Source organism: Gossypium hirsutum, chromosome A03 (genome assembly GCF_007990345.1).
Source record: "Gossypium hirsutum isolate 1008001.06 chromosome A03, Gossypium_hirsutum_v2.1, whole genome shotgun sequence".
Classification (NCBI taxonomy): domain Eukaryota; kingdom Viridiplantae; phylum Streptophyta; class Magnoliopsida; order Malvales; family Malvaceae; genus Gossypium; species Gossypium hirsutum.
In genome coordinates this window covers 99,060,806-99,077,816 of record NC_053426.1, presented here as the reverse complement: position 1 = coordinate 99,077,816, position 17,011 = coordinate 99,060,806, and the positions used below count along the sequence as shown (strand labels likewise).

Genomic DNA, 17,011 nt, shown 5'->3' with positions numbered 1-17,011 from the left:
ACATTTTAATAAAATTAATTAAAAATTTCAAATAATGAAATTTGAACTCATGTAATTAACATGGCATAAAAACTAATTTTGCACTATAACCAATGCTTTAACTTTATTATATTTGTGTATTTTAGTATTATTTCACAATTTTTTTTTACACATGGCATATTTCAATCCGTATATATTATATATATGTTATTGTTATTAGCTTCAAAGTACACAAATTTTTTTATTGCATGTTATTTTTAAACGTATACTTGTGTTCTAAATATATTATTTCTACACGTATATAGCTAATGATAGAATTTTTAGTATTAATTAAGTTGGTGTCATAAATTAACTTGAAACCAAGATTAATGACAATACCATGATAAACAATTGTAGTGCATTTAATATTCTTAATCTGATGTATTTAGGTGTTTAAATTCCGTTTTGCTTACAATTTAATATAAAATTTTTTTATTTTAATATTGTAGATATTACATGAATTATTATAAATAATTAGTTTTAAAGACGTATTTTTGTGTGAAATCATATTAAATTATTTAAATTTACTTTTTATAACAATGTGAAACTAAAATTACAAACAATATAAATTAATTTTGGATCCAAGCTATTCGAAAGCCCAGTAGTGCTTAGTGATTCACTACTCAAAATTTTGATTTTCATCCTACAATATTAGAGGAGGAAAAAAGAAAATTACCAAAATAATATCAAACGGGGGAAAAATGAAAACAAAACTAGTACTGTATTTAAGAAATTTGGAATTTTCCTTAATAATGAATTAACGATGTTATTAACCTGAAAAAAGTCCCCCAAAATTTATAATTAGTCACCTCAAAGTGTTCAATCTTCGTCCATCACGATCAGCCAAATAAAGAGCGACACTCGATTCTCTCTGAGTTCTATCTCTGTCTCTGGAAACTACAATGTCTTATTATTAATTAAAACCCTAATTCCAGGTATTACTTCCACTTCTTCTGTTCATGTTGATCCCTCAATTTTCCATATGATTTTGCTCGTGGAATCTATGATTTCTAGTAGTAATCCTTTTTTGAACCCTAATTTATTTTGCTGTTTCGAGAATTTGTAGGTTGAAAACGGATGCGAGACAAAATGAAGGCAGGAAGTGCTGCCAAGTTGATTGTAGATGCGTTGCTGCAGCGGTTTCTTCCTCTAGCTCGTCGCCGAATCGAAACAGCTCAGGCTCAGGTATTCTTCGCTCGTTCTCCTATTAAATCATTCAGTGGCATAATGTTTAATTTTCTTGAATGTTATAGTAATCATGATTTCATGTGTTGGAAAGGTGTGTGCCTTTTTTTCTTGTTTCAACTTCTAAATTATGATGTTTTTCTGTTCTTATTCCGAAAGCCCTTTTATGCTAAAAATGTTAGTGAGGTGGCATTTAGTGTCATACCTTCTATGGATTTGAATATTAAAGGAGGTCTAAGAGAAATGCTGTTTGTTTATAAATTGAAAATTTGTAAACATCTTTAGATTTTGGTTTGTAAATAGTGTACTGGATATCAATGAGTTCTTCATCTGATAGCATACTTTAGTACTTAGAATGAGTTTGATCAGGAGCTGCTCTTTGTTAATGAATAAAATCTGATGCTAATTGGTTTTGCTTAAGCGAGTTTAGACTAGACTTGGTGGTTTGATGAAGTTAGTGAATTTGCTGACATGTCAGCAGCCAGCTATTTTGCCCCAAGTGGGGGTTGTAAAAAAAAAATCAGAGAGAGAGAGAGAGAGAGAGACTTGGCGAGTGATTCATAACCTTCCAATTTGATAGATGTTCTTCCTGCCTAAACTTTGCTAAGGTTATGACAAACATGGTTTTGTAGAAGAGACTGTTCGAGTTTGCTTCTCAGGGTTTTTAGATATTCTCCTTATGTGCTGACCTTTAACGAGTATTTGGTGATTGAACATCTCACTGTTAGAAACATAGATTATTTCTGAATCACTTTAATTTGGTTTTAAAATATTAGAGGCTCACATCTTTTTGTTTTTGTACTCATCTCTATTCTTTATTTAATCCATCGATCATTCATCTTTAGTAATGGTTTGTTGCCTTGCCATTCAAGAAAGCAATATTCTATTAGGACTTAGGTTCTTGGTGTAATAAAGATAAGTCAAGGAGATAAGGATGATATAGAAAGGATATCCCTTTTCCATTTAGAAAGATTAGCAGTTTGCTTAAACATAGAATTATCAATTGGGCTGGTTTGGTTGGCTTTGGCTTGGGTTACCTCAGGTTCAAGTCGCTTCAGGTCCAATTTGTTTGGTTCTAAAGTCAAACAAGTTCAATTTCAATGTTGGGTTGTTGACTTCTTTGGTCAAATCAGTTTCTACCTGGTTTGGGTTTGAACAGATTTGATGTTTATTTTAAAGTCAACTTTTGACAGCTCTACTTAAACATATGATGGGGAGCAAGAGTTGGAAAGTTGGTGTGGGAGGTTGCCTCTTGTTTTGTTTGTTTGTCAACTTTAGTAGTAACATATTACCAAAGTATAAACTTGATTACCTTCTTTTAACTAATGAATGGTGATTTTGTCCTTGTGGATCGATGTTTATCCCATTTTATGTTCTTTCCTGTTGTATGTGCAGGATGGACAGTATCTTCGACCATCTGACCCTGCCTATGAGCAGGTGCTAGATTCGTTGGCTATGGTTGCACGACACACACCTGTTCCTCTTCTAGAAGCTCTTCTAAGATGGCGAGAAAGGTTGTATCATTTGCTTCTTTACCATTTCTTTTCCCTTAATACAAACATTTATCTCCAAATGCTCTTTAGTTCTCAATCATGTCTTGAAAATATCTGTCTCCTACATTATTTTTAGCCACTGTAGTTTGATGATAATGAAGGGACAACAGTAGAGGTTGAGAAGGTATCTTGATAGCCCTAAAAAGTCCGATAAGATGGAAGTTTCTATTGGTCGTGCTTCTATAATTTCTTTGATGTGCAAAGATGCTACTAATATACAGTGCCAGTTTTCTATCTCCTTAAACTGTTTCCATCACATCAAATTTCAAACAACAAACCGGGCTCATTATCAGGGTTATATCCTGGTTGGTTGCTTGTTATGAAAAACTGTAGTTAAAAATCCTTAATCAATCATCTCTCGTTTTCTCTTAACTGGTGAGACGTTAATGCCACTCTATGAAGGCACAGAGTCATTGAGTCTAATTGTTTTGCAATTGTAAGATTTCATTTTCTTACTTTTGCTTTGGGATCTTGCTTGCAGTGAATCCCCAAAGGGCGCAAATGATGCATCTACATTCCAAAGAAAGGTTTGTATGCAGTAATAGCTTATAGATTTTATTACATTCAATGGCTTGTGAAGATTGTACTCCCTTCCACCCGCTCCCCCTGGAAAAAGGAAAGTAGTTAAAAAATGACAATGAAAATAAGTGTTAGACAGAAACCACTCTGAAATGATATTTGCCTTAGTTTTTCTGAATTTGATGATGCTCTTTTTTTTTTTTTTGTTGCTTAATTCACTATGAGTTGAATGGTGTCTTTCCTTGGTGAGCAGCTTGCTGTCGAGTGCATTTTTTGCTCAGCTTGTATTCGCTTTGTTGAGTGCTGTCCACAAGAGGGACTTACTGGTTTGTTCATTTCCCTGTTTTTTACTTTATTCAATTTTACCTGTTTTTCTCACAACTGAATGACGAGGTATGCTTTCATTTCAGAGAAGCTTTGGTCTGGTCTTGAAAATTTTGTTTTCGATTGGCTAATTAATGCTGACAGGTAAGGCTGCTAAGGATGAGTCTGGACTGGCTTATATCAAGTTTTAATATTATATATAAATACATCAATTATCACTGCTTGGCCCTTGAAAAATGATGGACTGAATTTTGAGTCTTAGCGTAGTAGTTGATATATATGATACCAAAGTGGTTGATAGTTTTTTTGCTGAACAATTTACTTATGCTGGATGACTGGGTTGAAGTCAATAAATTTTTGTTGCAGGGTTGTTAGCCAGGTCGAGTATCCCTCACTAGTTGATTTGCGGGGTCTTCTCCTCGACTTAGTTGCTCAACTCCTGGGTGCCTTATCTCGGATCAGGTAGCTGTGTCGTTTTCTGGTGACATTAAAATTTTGACAGAAATGTTGGTGATTTTATACTTGCTATAATGGTTTCTGAATTTTTTACTTTAAGATAGGATATTTTAAACAGCAGTTCATACGATGATGTTTCCCCCTTTCCATTGGTTGAAAGCATAAGATTTAGATTTTGACAATCTGTAAACCAGAAAATGGTACTGATAATGTTACAACGGGTAATCCTTGTGGCTAAGCCTTGAGAGTTTTTTCCCCTTTCTGTGAAAGATCTTGAAATTTATCTTGGAGGTCTCAAATTTAAGAATTTTGGGTGTGGGTTTTAAGATAATGGGATAGGAGTTAACCACCTTCTATCATGTAGTCCTGGGTCCTATACGTCTTTCATGTACTAAAAGGGAAAGGTAATATTAGTTGATGAAGGGAAGTGTTTCTTGGTGAGCCATTTTGGTTAGCTGTTACTTTTCTCGGGAATCCTATGCATGGAAGTAACATATGGTTTTCACTTAGCTGGGGAATTATGTGGCAAATAAACTGAGTTGAACATCTTTTCCTAGTTTCTTTGTCATTCTTATTTTCCTAGACATTAATCTTTCTCGTTTCAACCTATTTTTATTTTGATGTAACCCGTACAACGGTGAATAACTGAGTTGGGCATCATTCATGGTTTCTTAATCTTTCTTATCATTAAATTAATGCCACAGCTAACTTGTTACTTTCTTTCACCTCATGGTAATGGTGGAGATGCATCATTTTCCTTCTGTTTATGTCACCGCATTTCATTAAGTGTTACAACATTGAATCCAGATATCATTCATGCTAGTGAGGGAAATAATATGTATAATATTTTAATGGTTTAGTTTCAGAAATAAAGAGATCAATGTTTGTGCGCTTATAAACTATTGCTAGATTTTGAAGAATGCTATTGGTATTTTTTATAGTCTTTGAAAGATGGTGTTATTTTCTTTTCCTGGGGCCTTATTGATGATGTTGTTCTCATTTATTTCCGAAGCACTATGCTAATGATATCATTTGAGAAGTTATGTTGGTATAGTGAAAATCTATAAAGCAATTCATTGCGAACAAAGCACAATAGTGAGGACATTTAATTTTTCATGGTTCTTAGGTGTCCTTTCTCAAACAAATTTGCAATTCCTGAATCATTCCACAAATTCCTTTTGTGCGTCATATCGTTCCCCTTCTTTTTAGGGCCTTTCTGCATTCTTGTGTGCTATTGTGCTCTCACCCTCTCCTTTCCCTTATGATGGATTTACTACATCTAAAAACCATTTTAAGTATGGGAGATTTAGGGTGTGTGAGTATTAGTTATAAAAAGTTCCACATGAGTATTACTGTGTTAGTTTTTGTTTTAGTGAAGGGTGTGTTTTATCTCTGGCAAAAGAAAACAAAAAGAAGAAGAGAAAACATTTTAAGTGCTTTCAGTGCCACTAGTCCTTGGTCCCCTCAAAAGAGAATTGTTTTTTTAATAGATTATTCTAGTCGTATGTATACGCATATTCATTCTCTTTCTGTTTCTTTCACAGATTTAGTTCTGTAACTGAGCGCTTTTTCATGGAATTGAATACTCGTCGGATAGACAGTAGTGTTGCCAGAAGTGAGACCCTTAGTATTATAAATGGGATGCGCTACCTGAAACTAGGGGTATGGAAATGATATGTTTTTATACATTTTTTCCCTTGAAGAAACAGATGTCATGAGGGCCAGTGTATGACACTAGTTTGTTGCCAGGTTAAGACTGAGGGAGGATTGAATGCATCGGCCTCTTTTGTGGCCAAAGCAAACCCTCTTACCCGTGCACCACATAAACGGAAAAGTGAGCTTTACCATGCACTATGCAACATGCTTTCAAGTATCCTAGCACCGCTTGCAGATAGTGGGAAGAATCAATGGCCTCCTACTGGTGTCGAGCCAGCACTCACTCTGTGGTATGAAGCTGTTGGGCAAATTAGAGAGAATCTCCTGCATTGGATGGACAAACAGAGCAAACATATTGCTGTAAGAGCATCTTTATCTACTCCTAGGAATTTCAAAATTTTTGGGTGTGTTTGAAATGAAAGCATGGAGGTCTGCCTGTAATTTTACTACATGGCAGAGAAAAAGGAACACTTACTACATAATAAATATATATTATTTATTATTGTTCAAAATTCTGAACAGGACAACTGACTAATCTTTAATCAAATGCCTGTGGGGCTTACAATGGCAAAAATGAAATCTGCTCTTGATATAAAATCGAAATTGTGTTATTTAGTAAAGGAGATATTACAGTGTTAAACTTTGTTTTGATTCCACTTTACTATTGATAGATCTTAGGATTTTCTTCTTTATTAGGCAGTAAAAAAGTTTAGACGGAATCTCATGAATGAATTTCCAAAGGAAGAGAAAACCTAAGGTTTTTTTTCCTGAGTTCCTAATGTAAAGAGCAGTCACATTCTCCTTTTGTCTCAACTAAATTGTCACAATTGACTTTCTGTCAAATATTTTAAACTTTGACCCCTATTATTTTAATATTTTAATGAATTAAATTTTATAAAAAATATAAGAAAAACTACTTCATTTAAAGTTTGTTAAAAATATTCTTTTTTTAAAAAAATTTATCAACACTAATAAATGTAAAATAATAAGTCAAAAGTCAAAATTTGACAAGTTAATTGGGGCGGAGTAGCTTTTATTTCATTTGAAAGATACTCTTACTCCTTTCCCCACAAAGTTCATGGTAGACAATGAAAGTATAAAATTAGTTATTTTTAAATTTCAATGCTTGGCTAAAGTGAGAGTAAAGTTCGCTAAGCCTCTCAATTGAGTTGACTACCTGTATATTTCTTTTTATTTCATTTCAGCAGAAAGAATTTTACAAGTATGTGAAACAAGTCAATAGGTTCACGCTATCTGTTACTTTTTTAAATGGAAAATGAAAAAAATGATAGAGACCTATAATTTTTTTCTCATTAAGCTTGGTCTCATCTCATGCTTCTTATTGACATTTTTATCTAAGAATTGGTTAGATGTTTGATGATACGAACCATTGGTTAATGTATTTGACTGTTAGAACTGGACGTTTGAGAGTATGAGTGAAACGAAATCATTCAGGATACATGATTATCCTATCAAATTTTAGTTACTGCATATTGGATTGCGACAGTTTCTGTTCTTTAGCATGCCTAGATGCCATAACAACTTTTGTTCCTTTATTTTTTTTACTTATGATTTATTTTTGTTTTTCATGAACCTAGTTTCAATTTATGCTTGTCCATATTTAGTTTAGAATGTGACATTTCTATTTTAAAAGTACTCTTCCTTATATTTTCGAATGATTTTTCTTGATCACTGAAGTTTGAACACAGATGGTACATGATAATATTGCCATCCTGTTCCTAGGATGATAATATCCTTTATATTTTTCAACTTTTTAGTGGACATGACAATCAAACACTGTCTTCAGTTTTCTTGCATGTTTCTCTAAATCAAATTTATCTTTTCTCTCACATAAAAATTCTCTGTATTAGGTTGGTTATCCTTTGGTGACTCTTCTTCTCTGTCTTGGTGATCCACAAATATTCCAGGGCAACTTAAGCTCTCACATGGAGCAACTCTACAAGCTTCTACGAGTACGTTTCCTTACATATATAGTTGGGGCCCTGGGTAATGGACATATCACACATATGGTCACCTGGTTGACTTTGACAAGTCCTCTTAAGCTTTTACCCTCTGGCTTTTCTGTGGGCCCTGACCTCTGATCATATTTACAAGTTTCCATTTCAACTTATAACAAAGCATCTGGTGCTATTTATGCAGGACAAGAATCATCGTTTCATGGCTTTAGACTGTCTTCATAGAGTTTTGAGATTCTATTTGAGTGTTCATGCAGCTAACCAACCCCCAAATCGTATATGGGATTACCTTGATAGTGTTACTTCCCAACTCTTAACAGTTTTGAGGAAAGGAATGCTAACTCAAGATGTACAGCATGATAAACTGGTGGAATTCTGTGTGACTATAGCAGAACATAACCTTGATTTTGCCATGAACCATATGATCTTAGAATTGCTGAAGCAAGATAGCCCAAGTGAAGCAAAAGTTATTGGTTTGCGTGCTTTGCTTGCCATTGTTATGTCTCCTTCAAGTGAGCGTGTTGGCTTGGAAATATTTAAAGGTAATTGATAACTGGTTTAAAATGCAAATAATTGTCATATGTTTCATGCGAATCACTATCCTATTTATTTGTATGAGCAGGTCACGATATTGGTCACTACATACCTAAAGTAAAGGCTGCAATTGAGTCAATATTAAGGTCCTGCAATAGGACATATAGCCTGGCTCTTCTGACTTCTTCAAGGACAACAATAGGTAATTCCGACCCTAAAATTAACTTAGAATTTTGTCTGCTTATCAGATGAAGTGAAAAGGGACAGTAATCTTAAGTTTTTGTATTTTTCTTATTATTTGTTTATGGATCAGTCAAGCTCCTGTATTCCAATGTTTTAATGGCTGAGTAATTTTGAGATAAAGATACTTGTGTGCATAAAAATTCCTTGCTCTGTTATTGTCATTCTATGAATTTACTTGTTTAATCTTGGGTTGAAGACGTACAAATCTTGAATTGTGAGAATTGTCTGTGAAAACAGCCTCAGTTTAATGTAAGGCAGTAATTTGATCACGTATGAAACTAGATTGAACTAGTTTTTTGGCTACTGTTTTTGCTGAAATCAGTTGCCCCAACCAAGCTGATTTAAGGCAGCTTGAATCTATTGTCAAAGGTACCATTTGCTCATCTTCTAGGTCCTGTTTGGGGTTATTTTTCTTCAAACTCTCTAGTAGAGATGGCAAGATAATTCATGAGAACATATTAGAGATGGCCAATTTTACGTCGTGTTAAGACTGAAATAATCAAAGGCTAATTAATTCAGTTAAGTGACTTCTGTTCTCTGTAGTCTAGAACCTTTACCAGTTATTTGCAATTGGAAGAATTTCTTCTTCTATATGTTGACGAAATTAGAATGAGAACCTATTGTAAATCTGGCGATGGGACATTTTACTAGAATTAAGATATTCTGTGTTCTAAACGAAAGTGTGAATTCTGTTATTGTACTCATCTGCTGTGAAAGAAATATCTCTATTTTACGTTTTTTACTCGGAGTATCTGTAGAGTGTTTTCTTTATTGAAGATCTAGTGCTGCTATAAATGCTAGGTTTCCACTTTTCACATCCATTTACCTCTTATCTGGATGCAAGGGCACTTAACATTTGAATTCTATGCTTTCCAGATGCTGTAACCAAAGAAAAGTCTCAAGGATATTTGTTCCGGTCAGTGCTCAAGTGCATACCTTACCTAATTGAAGAAGTTGGCCGAAGCGATAAGATAACTGAAATAATACCTCAACATGGGATAAGCATTGATCCTGGTGTTCGTGAGGAAGCAGTTCAGGTACTGAATCGGATTGTTAGGTACCTTCCTCATCGTCGCTTTGCAGCTATGAGAGGAATGGCCAACTTCATTCTCCGATTACCTGATGAATTCCCTCTTTTGATTCAAACATCATTGGGGCGACTGTTAGAACTTATGCGTTTTTGGAGAGCTTGTCTTATTGATGATAAACTGGCACAAGATGCTCAAGATCCAAAGCAGATGGTGCAGCAAAACATTGGATTCAAGAAGTCTTCTTTCCATCAATCAGGGGATGCTATTGAGTTTCGTGCATCGGAGATAGATGCAGTTGGCCTCATCTTCCTTAGTTCCGTGGATAGCCAAATTCGTCACACAGCATTGGAGTTATTGCGCTGTGTACGAGCCTTAAGGAATGACATACGAGACCTTACACTTTCGAAGCAGCCAGAACATAGCATAAGATACGAAGCGGAACCTATATTTATAATTGATGTGCTGGAAGAACATGGGGTGGGCTCTATTTATCTTATGATTTCCTGTATATTAATTATTCTTTTCAACTTTTCTATGAAATGTGATGTATTCTGAAATTAAAACTAAATATTGCAGGAGGACATAGTTCAGTGTTGTTACTGGGACTCTGGTCGTCTGTTTGATTACAGACGAGAATCTGATACAATTCCTCCTGAGGTGACTCTTCAGTCTATAATATTTGAGAGTCCTGATAAGAACAGGTGGGCAAGGTGTCTTAGTGAGCTCGTCAAATATGCAGCTGAACTTTGCCCAAGCTCAGTTCAAGATGCAAAGTACGTGCAATAAGATAATTATGAATAATTGTTACATGTCTTTGCCAAGTAATATTTTTTGTTATAATATCACTATGTTTTGCATATAATTGATTGGATGTTCTCATTGTTTTATCTTTAAGCATATAAACATGCTGATTCAATGTGGTTAGTTGATGGTAGCTTTATGTTCGTTAAATGAGCTAGATACTTGATGGGTAATTTAGCATTTATGCAATTTGCTTTTGAAAATGAGGAAATTGCCAAAGAATAAATGGTTAGTGTAGGGTACGGTGAACATGGATTTTTGTTGGAAATTGCTTTTACTCTTATTCTTCTTTGATGCCAAATGGAATAAACTGGAAGTTATTAATTCCTATTTGCTTTCAAATAAAATTTTTGTGTTTAATTAGTTTTAAGAGCAAAGAATTCATCGATCCTCTTCTAACCCGTTACGATTTGGCAGGCTGGAGGTTTTGAATCGTCTTGCTCATATTACACCTGCTGAGTTAGGTGGGAAAGCTAATCAATCTCAAGATGTAGATAACAAACTGGATCAGTGGCTCATGTATGCAATGTTTGTATGTTCATGTCCACCAGATAATAAGGAATCTGGGAGTGTATCTGCAACCAGAGACCTTTACCATCTTATTTTTCCCTCTCTGAGATCTGGATCAGAAGCACACATTGTGAGTATATGCTAATGATTTCATTCTATTTTATTTGAGTTTAATGCATACATGATGTTAGTACACTAATCACGAGACACTTTTTCTGCTAGAACATGAGAAATTGGGTTGAGTGCAATCTGTATGCTTTTGCTTGTAATACAGTCCCACTAGCTCCTCTCAATTGTTTGGACTGTTTCACTGGGATTGTGATTTATCAATGTTAATGGCTACAATGAAAAGAGTTTCTTGGTAGGTTTTTCATATGTAAAAGAATTATTGATGATGCACTGAGGAGATAGGGTGATGGTAATTTTGAATTCCATTTAATTCTTTTCTTCCAATTTCAAAAGCTGAGCTGTCAGATCTATCCAAAATTAGGTGTTTTGGTTTCACTCTTAGTAGAATACAAAGAAATTGAAAGAATCCTAGGAGTTTTTATAATGCCATTTCATGGTTGCTCATTGGCTGCCTTGAACATTATTACTTGTTATGGTAGATGACAAATTGCTTAGGGCTGCTTTAGTTTTATTCTTAATGGGAGGCAACATGAGAATATTATGATGAACCCTATTATTTGTGATTAAAGAGAATGATGCTTGTGTACTTCCATGTATCCTAATAAAATACTTGATATTATGCACTCATATGCTTACATGCTGGACAGACTGATATATATGTCCAACAGATTACACCGGTACTTAATGCTAAATAAAATTCTACTTACTTTGTCTATTGGTGGATTGGGTGTATCTTGGGGCTGGCTCCTTGGGGGGCTGGGGGGCATCATGGTTTTAAGAGGTATACCCTGAACCTATAATCCTGCATAACATTAGAACTTTTGAGGATGGAAGTTGTCTGAGTCTCTCAGATAATTATACTGCATCTTTGCTTTAGGGCTCTCATTTCTATCTTGAGTGTAAAATTGATTTGTTTTCTTCTGGTGATTTAGCATGCTGCCACCATGGCTCTTGGGCACTCACACCTGGAATCTTGTGAGATAATGTTTAGTGAAATCACATCTTTTGTTGAGGAGCTTTCTTCTGAAACAGAGGGAAAACCAAAGTGGAAGGTATTTCTATTGTCTACTTGCTTCCATACATTTTTTTTTGTTTGTTTGGTTCATTTCATGGAGGTCGGTTATTATTTGGACCTTTTTCTTAATATTTTACCTAGAGCATTCTTTTTCCTCTTTGTGATTTTTTATTTAAGTGATGCTGTTCCAAGGTAAAGAGCCATCCAACTTGGGCTGAAATCTATTTTCATTCAATCCACAAATAAAGGACATTCTTCTTTTATGAATAGATAGATTGATTCCAAATTTTTGTACTCATCCCTTTGAATGCAGAGTCAAAAACAGACACGCCGTGAGGATCTTCGAGTCCATATTGCTAATATTTATCGCAATGTTGCTGAGAATATTTGGCCAGGATTCTTGGGTCGAAAGCCTGTATTCCGTCGCCATTATCTGAGGTTTATTGAAGACACAACTAAATATATTACAGCAGCATCTGCTGATAGTTTTCAAGAAACACAACCACTACGCTATGCGCTTGCTTCTGTTTTACGATCTCTGGCACCTGAATTTGTAGATTCAAAATCAGAGCGATTTGATCTTAGAAACCGGAAGAAACTTTTTGATCTTCTTCTATCTTGGTGTGATGACTTAGGAAGTACATGGGGACAGGATGGTGTTAGTGACTATCGACGTGAAGTTGAACGTTATAAGACTTCGCAACACAGATCAAAGGATTCTGTGGACAAAATTTCATTTGACAAAGAATTGAGTGAACAAGTTGAGGCAATCCAGTGGGCCTCAATGACTGCAATGGCTTCACTATTGTATGGGCCTTGTTTTGATGACAATGCAAGAAAAATGAGTGGCAGGGTTATATTTTGGATTAATAGTTTATTCAATGAGCCTGCTCCTAAGGCCCCATATGGTTACTCGCCAGTTGACCCGAGAACCCTGTCTTATTCCAAATACACAGGAGGGCGTGGAGCCGCTGGTCATGATAGGCATAAAGGTGGGCATCATCGTGTTGCCTTAGCAAAATTAGCTTTGAAAAATCTTCTTCTTACAAATTTGGATCTGTTTCCTGCTTGCATTGATCAGGTATGTTGATATCGTCACCTTTATCCTGACAAACAAGAAATGCATTACAAATATGAAGTGAATGTGTGATTGTTGGATCTGTCAGTATTGCAGTAGTAAAATACCATTTTAAGCTTCTAATACTGTAGTCTGATGATACCTATGCTAGATTTACAGATCTTCTAAGCAAAAAAAAAAAAAAAAACAAGTTGGGAGTTTGGTAAGTTTTTTCTGTTGAATAATTATTTAAACAAAAATTTAAAATCCTTTTCCTATTTCTGCAACTTTCTGTGTAGTGATTCCTTGCATCCCAGCTTCTGTGGTATACATAAATTTCGGGTTTCTTCTTTTCCTACACATTTCTCTTTTGGTTTGTAAAATGCCGCATTGTCCTTTTTCATTGACTGTATTTTTGTATTTAATCATTGCACTTTTTGAGGAACTAATTAACTTTATGATTTTCAGTGCTATTACTCTGATCCTGCTATAGCTGATGGCTACTTCAGCATACTGGCTGAGGTTTACATGAGACAAGAGATACCAAAATGTGAAATTCAGAGGCTCTTGAGCCTGATCCTCTACAAGGTAGTGGACCCATCTAGACAAATTCGTGATGATGCCCTTCAGATGCTTGAGACGCTCTCTATCCGCGAATGGGCAGAAGATGGCATGGAAGGCTCAGGTAGCTATCGAGCTGCTGTTGTTGGTAATCTCCCTGATTCCTACCAGCAGTTTCAGTATAAGCTCTCATGCAAATTAGCCAAAGATCACCCTGAATTGAGCCAACTCCTCTGTGAAGAGATAATGCAGAGACAACTTGATGCTGTTGATATAATTGCACAGCATCAGGTATTAACCTGTATGGCTCCATGGATTGAAAACCTGAACTTTTGGAAACTTAAGGACTCTGGTTGGAGTGAAAGATTATTAAAAAGTCTTTATTATGTGACATGGAGGCATGGAGATCAGTTTCCTGATGAAATCGAGAAGCTTTGGAGCACAATTGCCAGCAAGCCTCGAAACATTAGCCCAGTTTTAGATTTCTTGATTACCAAAGGAATTGAGGATTTTGATTCAAATGCATCTGCTGAAATAAGTGGTGCTTTTGCCACATATTTCTCAGTTGCCAAGCGAGTTAGCCTGTATCTAGCACGTATATGTCCACAACGCACCATTGATCACCTAGTTTACCAACTATCTCAGCGGATGCTGGAAGATAGCATTGAACCAATTGGGACAGGTGCAAACAAGGGTGATGCCAATGGAAATTTCATTTTGGAATTTTCTCAGGGGCCGGCAGCAGCCCAGATTGCATCTGTTGCAGACAGCCAGCCACATATGTCACCATTACTTGTCCGGGGTTCGCTTGATGGTCCATTGAGAAATACTAGTGGAAGCCTGAGTTGGCGTACTGCTGGTGTTACTGGGCGAAGCGCCTCAGGCCCTCTGAGTCCAATGCCCCCAGAATTAAACATTGTTCCTGTAACTGCAGGCAGGTCAGGTCAGTTGCTTCCAGCTTTGGTAAACATGTCAGGGCCTTTAATGGGGGTTCGAAGTTCCACTGGAAGTTTACGGAGCCGCCATGTTTCCCGAGACAGTGGAGACTACCTGATTGACACACCAAATTCTGGTGAAGATATCTTGCATTCTGCGGTTGGTATGCATGGTGTAAATGCTAAAGAACTTCAGTCAGCTTTGCAAGGGCACCAGCAGCACTCACTTACTCGTGCAGATATAGCATTGATTCTACTGGCAGAAATTGCATACGAGAATGATGAAGACTTTCGAGAGCACTTACCTCTGCTCTTTCACGTAACATTTGTTTCAATGGACAGCTCTGAGGATATTGTACTGGAGCACTGCCAACATTTACTTGTTAATCTACTATACTCACTTGCAGGTCGGCACTTGGAGCTGTATGAGGTTGAAAGCAGTGATGGAGAGAACAAGCAACAGGTTGTTAGTCTGATCAAGTATGTTCAGTCAAAACGAGGGAGCATGATGTGGGAGAATGAGGACCCTACAGTTACAAGGACTGAGCTTCCTAGTGCTGCACTTCTTTCTGCCCTTGTTCAGAGTATGGTTGATGCAATCTTTTTCCAAGGAGATCTTCGTGAGACCTGGGGTGTTGAGGCGCTCAAATGGGCTATGGAGTGCACATCAAGACACCTTGCTTGTCGTTCTCACCAGATATATCGTGCATTACGGCCTAGTGTTACAAGTGATACATGTGTGCTACTCCTTCGTTGTCTACATAGATGCTTGGGAAATCCAATACCTCCTGTTCTGGGCTTTATCATGGAAATTTTGCTGACATTACAAGTGATGGTTGAGAACATGGAGCCAGAAAAGGTGATACTCTACCCACAACTCTTTTGGGGTTGTGTGGCAATGATGCACACAGATTTTGTTCATGTCTACTGCCAGGTTCTGGAGCTTTTCTCCCGTGTGATTGACCGTCTATCATTCTGGGACAGAACAATTGAGAATGTCCTCCTTTCCAGCATGCCTCGAGATGAGCTTGATAGTAGTGATATTGGGGACCTTCAGCGTATGGAATTTAAGGGCTATGATTTGCCGGTAACCAGTGGCAATCTGCCTGCATTTGAAGGAGTGCAGCCTCTTGTGCTTAAAGGACTCATGTCCACTGTTAGTCATGGTGTAGCCATTGAGGTCCTCTCTCGTATCACAGTGCACTCGTGTGACTCCATTTTTGGGGATCGTGAGACTAGGCTTCTGATGCACATTACAGGATTACTACCCTGGCTTTGCTTACAGCTCAGCAAAGATCCATTGGTGGGCCCAGCTTCACCACTCCAGCAACAGCACCACAAAGCCTGCTCTGTTGCTGCCAACATTGCGATTTGGTGTCGAGCAGAATCATTGGATGAATTAGCTACTGTGTTCATGGCTTACTCTGGAGGTGAGATTACAAGCATTGAGAATCTCCTGGCCTGCGTCTCACCATTGTTGTGCAATGAATGGTTCCCTAAGCACTCAGCTCTGGCTTTTGGACACTTGTTACGGCTACTGGAGAGAGGTCCAGTTGAATATCAACGAGTAATATTGCTCATGCTTAAGGCATTGCTCCAGCACACTCCCATGGATTCGGCTCAGAGCCCACACATGTATGCTATTGTATCCCAGCTAGTGGAGAGCACTTTGTGTTGGGAGGCACTAAGTGTATTAGAAGCTCTATTGCAGAGCTGTAGCTCATTGACTGGTTCACACCCGCACGAGTCTGGGTCATTTGAAAATGGGACAGATGAAAAGATGCTAGCTCCCCAGACCTCATTTAAGGCTCGAAGTGGGCCACTACAGTATGCTTTAGGATCAGGTTTCGGGATAGGTTCAACATCAGCTCCACAAGCAGTTCCCAACGAGTCAGGTACAACACCTAGAGAGGTGGCTTTGCAAAATACTCGTTTGATCCTCGGGCGGGTGCTCGATAGCTGTGCCCTGGGTCGAAGAAGGGAATATAGAAGGCTGGTGCCTTTCGTGACCACAATTGGAAACCCATAACCTACTGGCTTTGCATATGTTTCAATTTTTCTCATTTTCTTTTTTGTTATACCTTCAGCTTTAATTCAAATGCTGTTCTTTGTAAAAAAAGGCATCATAAAAAACTGTTAATTGTAGAATATTTTAGGGAAGAAGGGCAAACCATTGCAGATACCTTGAGGTCAATGCCTTGTATCCACCCATCAGTTTCATGTATAATTTATATGCTATATAATCCCGTCCCATTCTTATATGCTAGCCACGATGACATGAATAATCATGGTAATGGAAAAATGGGTTAATATGTAAATATATAATTTTGCTAACTTTGATTAATTATGTGTTAAAAAAAAATTCATTAATTGTAATATAATGTTCTTTACCTTTTGTTTCACACCTTTTCTCTCCAATTCGTCTGGACCAAGGGTTTTTTCCTTTTTAAATTTTTTTTTAAAAAAAAGGTTAAACTTGCAATTCATTGAAATTGTTATCCAATAATT

The 17,011-nt window shown here is 36.8% G+C and overlaps 1 protein-coding gene across 2 annotated transcripts; it reads left to right on the top strand.

The window, feature by feature from the left end:
• The first annotated feature begins 778 nt into the window (after positions 1–778).
• LOC107886588 (cell polarity protein mor2) lies at positions 779–16,762 on the top strand. 2 transcript variants are annotated; one of them, XM_016810602.2, is made up of 19 exons: positions 779–953; positions 1,085–1,203; positions 2,599–2,717; positions 3,238–3,283; positions 3,529–3,601; positions 3,686–3,743; positions 3,966–4,061; positions 5,600–5,717; positions 5,805–6,071; positions 7,583–7,684; positions 7,872–8,229; positions 8,310–8,423; positions 9,341–9,972; positions 10,072–10,268; positions 10,714–10,760; positions 10,848–10,936; positions 11,868–11,987; positions 12,264–13,031; positions 13,476–16,762. In XM_016810602.2, the coding sequence occupies exons 2-19, from the start codon at positions 1,096–1,098 to the stop codon at positions 16,530–16,532; spliced, it is 6,369 nt and encodes a 2,122-aa protein (XP_016666091.2). In that variant the 5' UTR covers positions 779–953; positions 1,085–1,095; the 3' UTR covers positions 16,533–16,762. The 2 variants fall into 2 exon arrangements, with proteins under 2 accessions (XP_016666091.2, XP_016666090.2); XM_016810601.2 differs by having other exon boundaries at positions 10,714–10,936.
• The last annotated feature ends 249 nt before the right edge of the window (positions 16,763–17,011 follow it).

Excerpts from the sequence above, each read along its gene's own strand:
- LOC107886588 (XM_016810601.2), top strand. The coding sequence starts at position 1,096 with ATGCGAGACAAAATGAAGGCAGGAAGTGCTGCCAAGTTGATTGTAGAT. Across the intron at positions 2,718-3,237 it reads CTTCTAAGATGGCGAGAAAG|TGAATCCCCAAAGGGCGCAA; the intron begins GTTGTATCATTT and ends TCTTGCTTGCAG. Across the intron at positions 3,284-3,528 it reads CATCTACATTCCAAAGAAAG|CTTGCTGTCGAGTGCATTTT; the intron begins GTTTGTATGCAG and ends CTTGGTGAGCAG.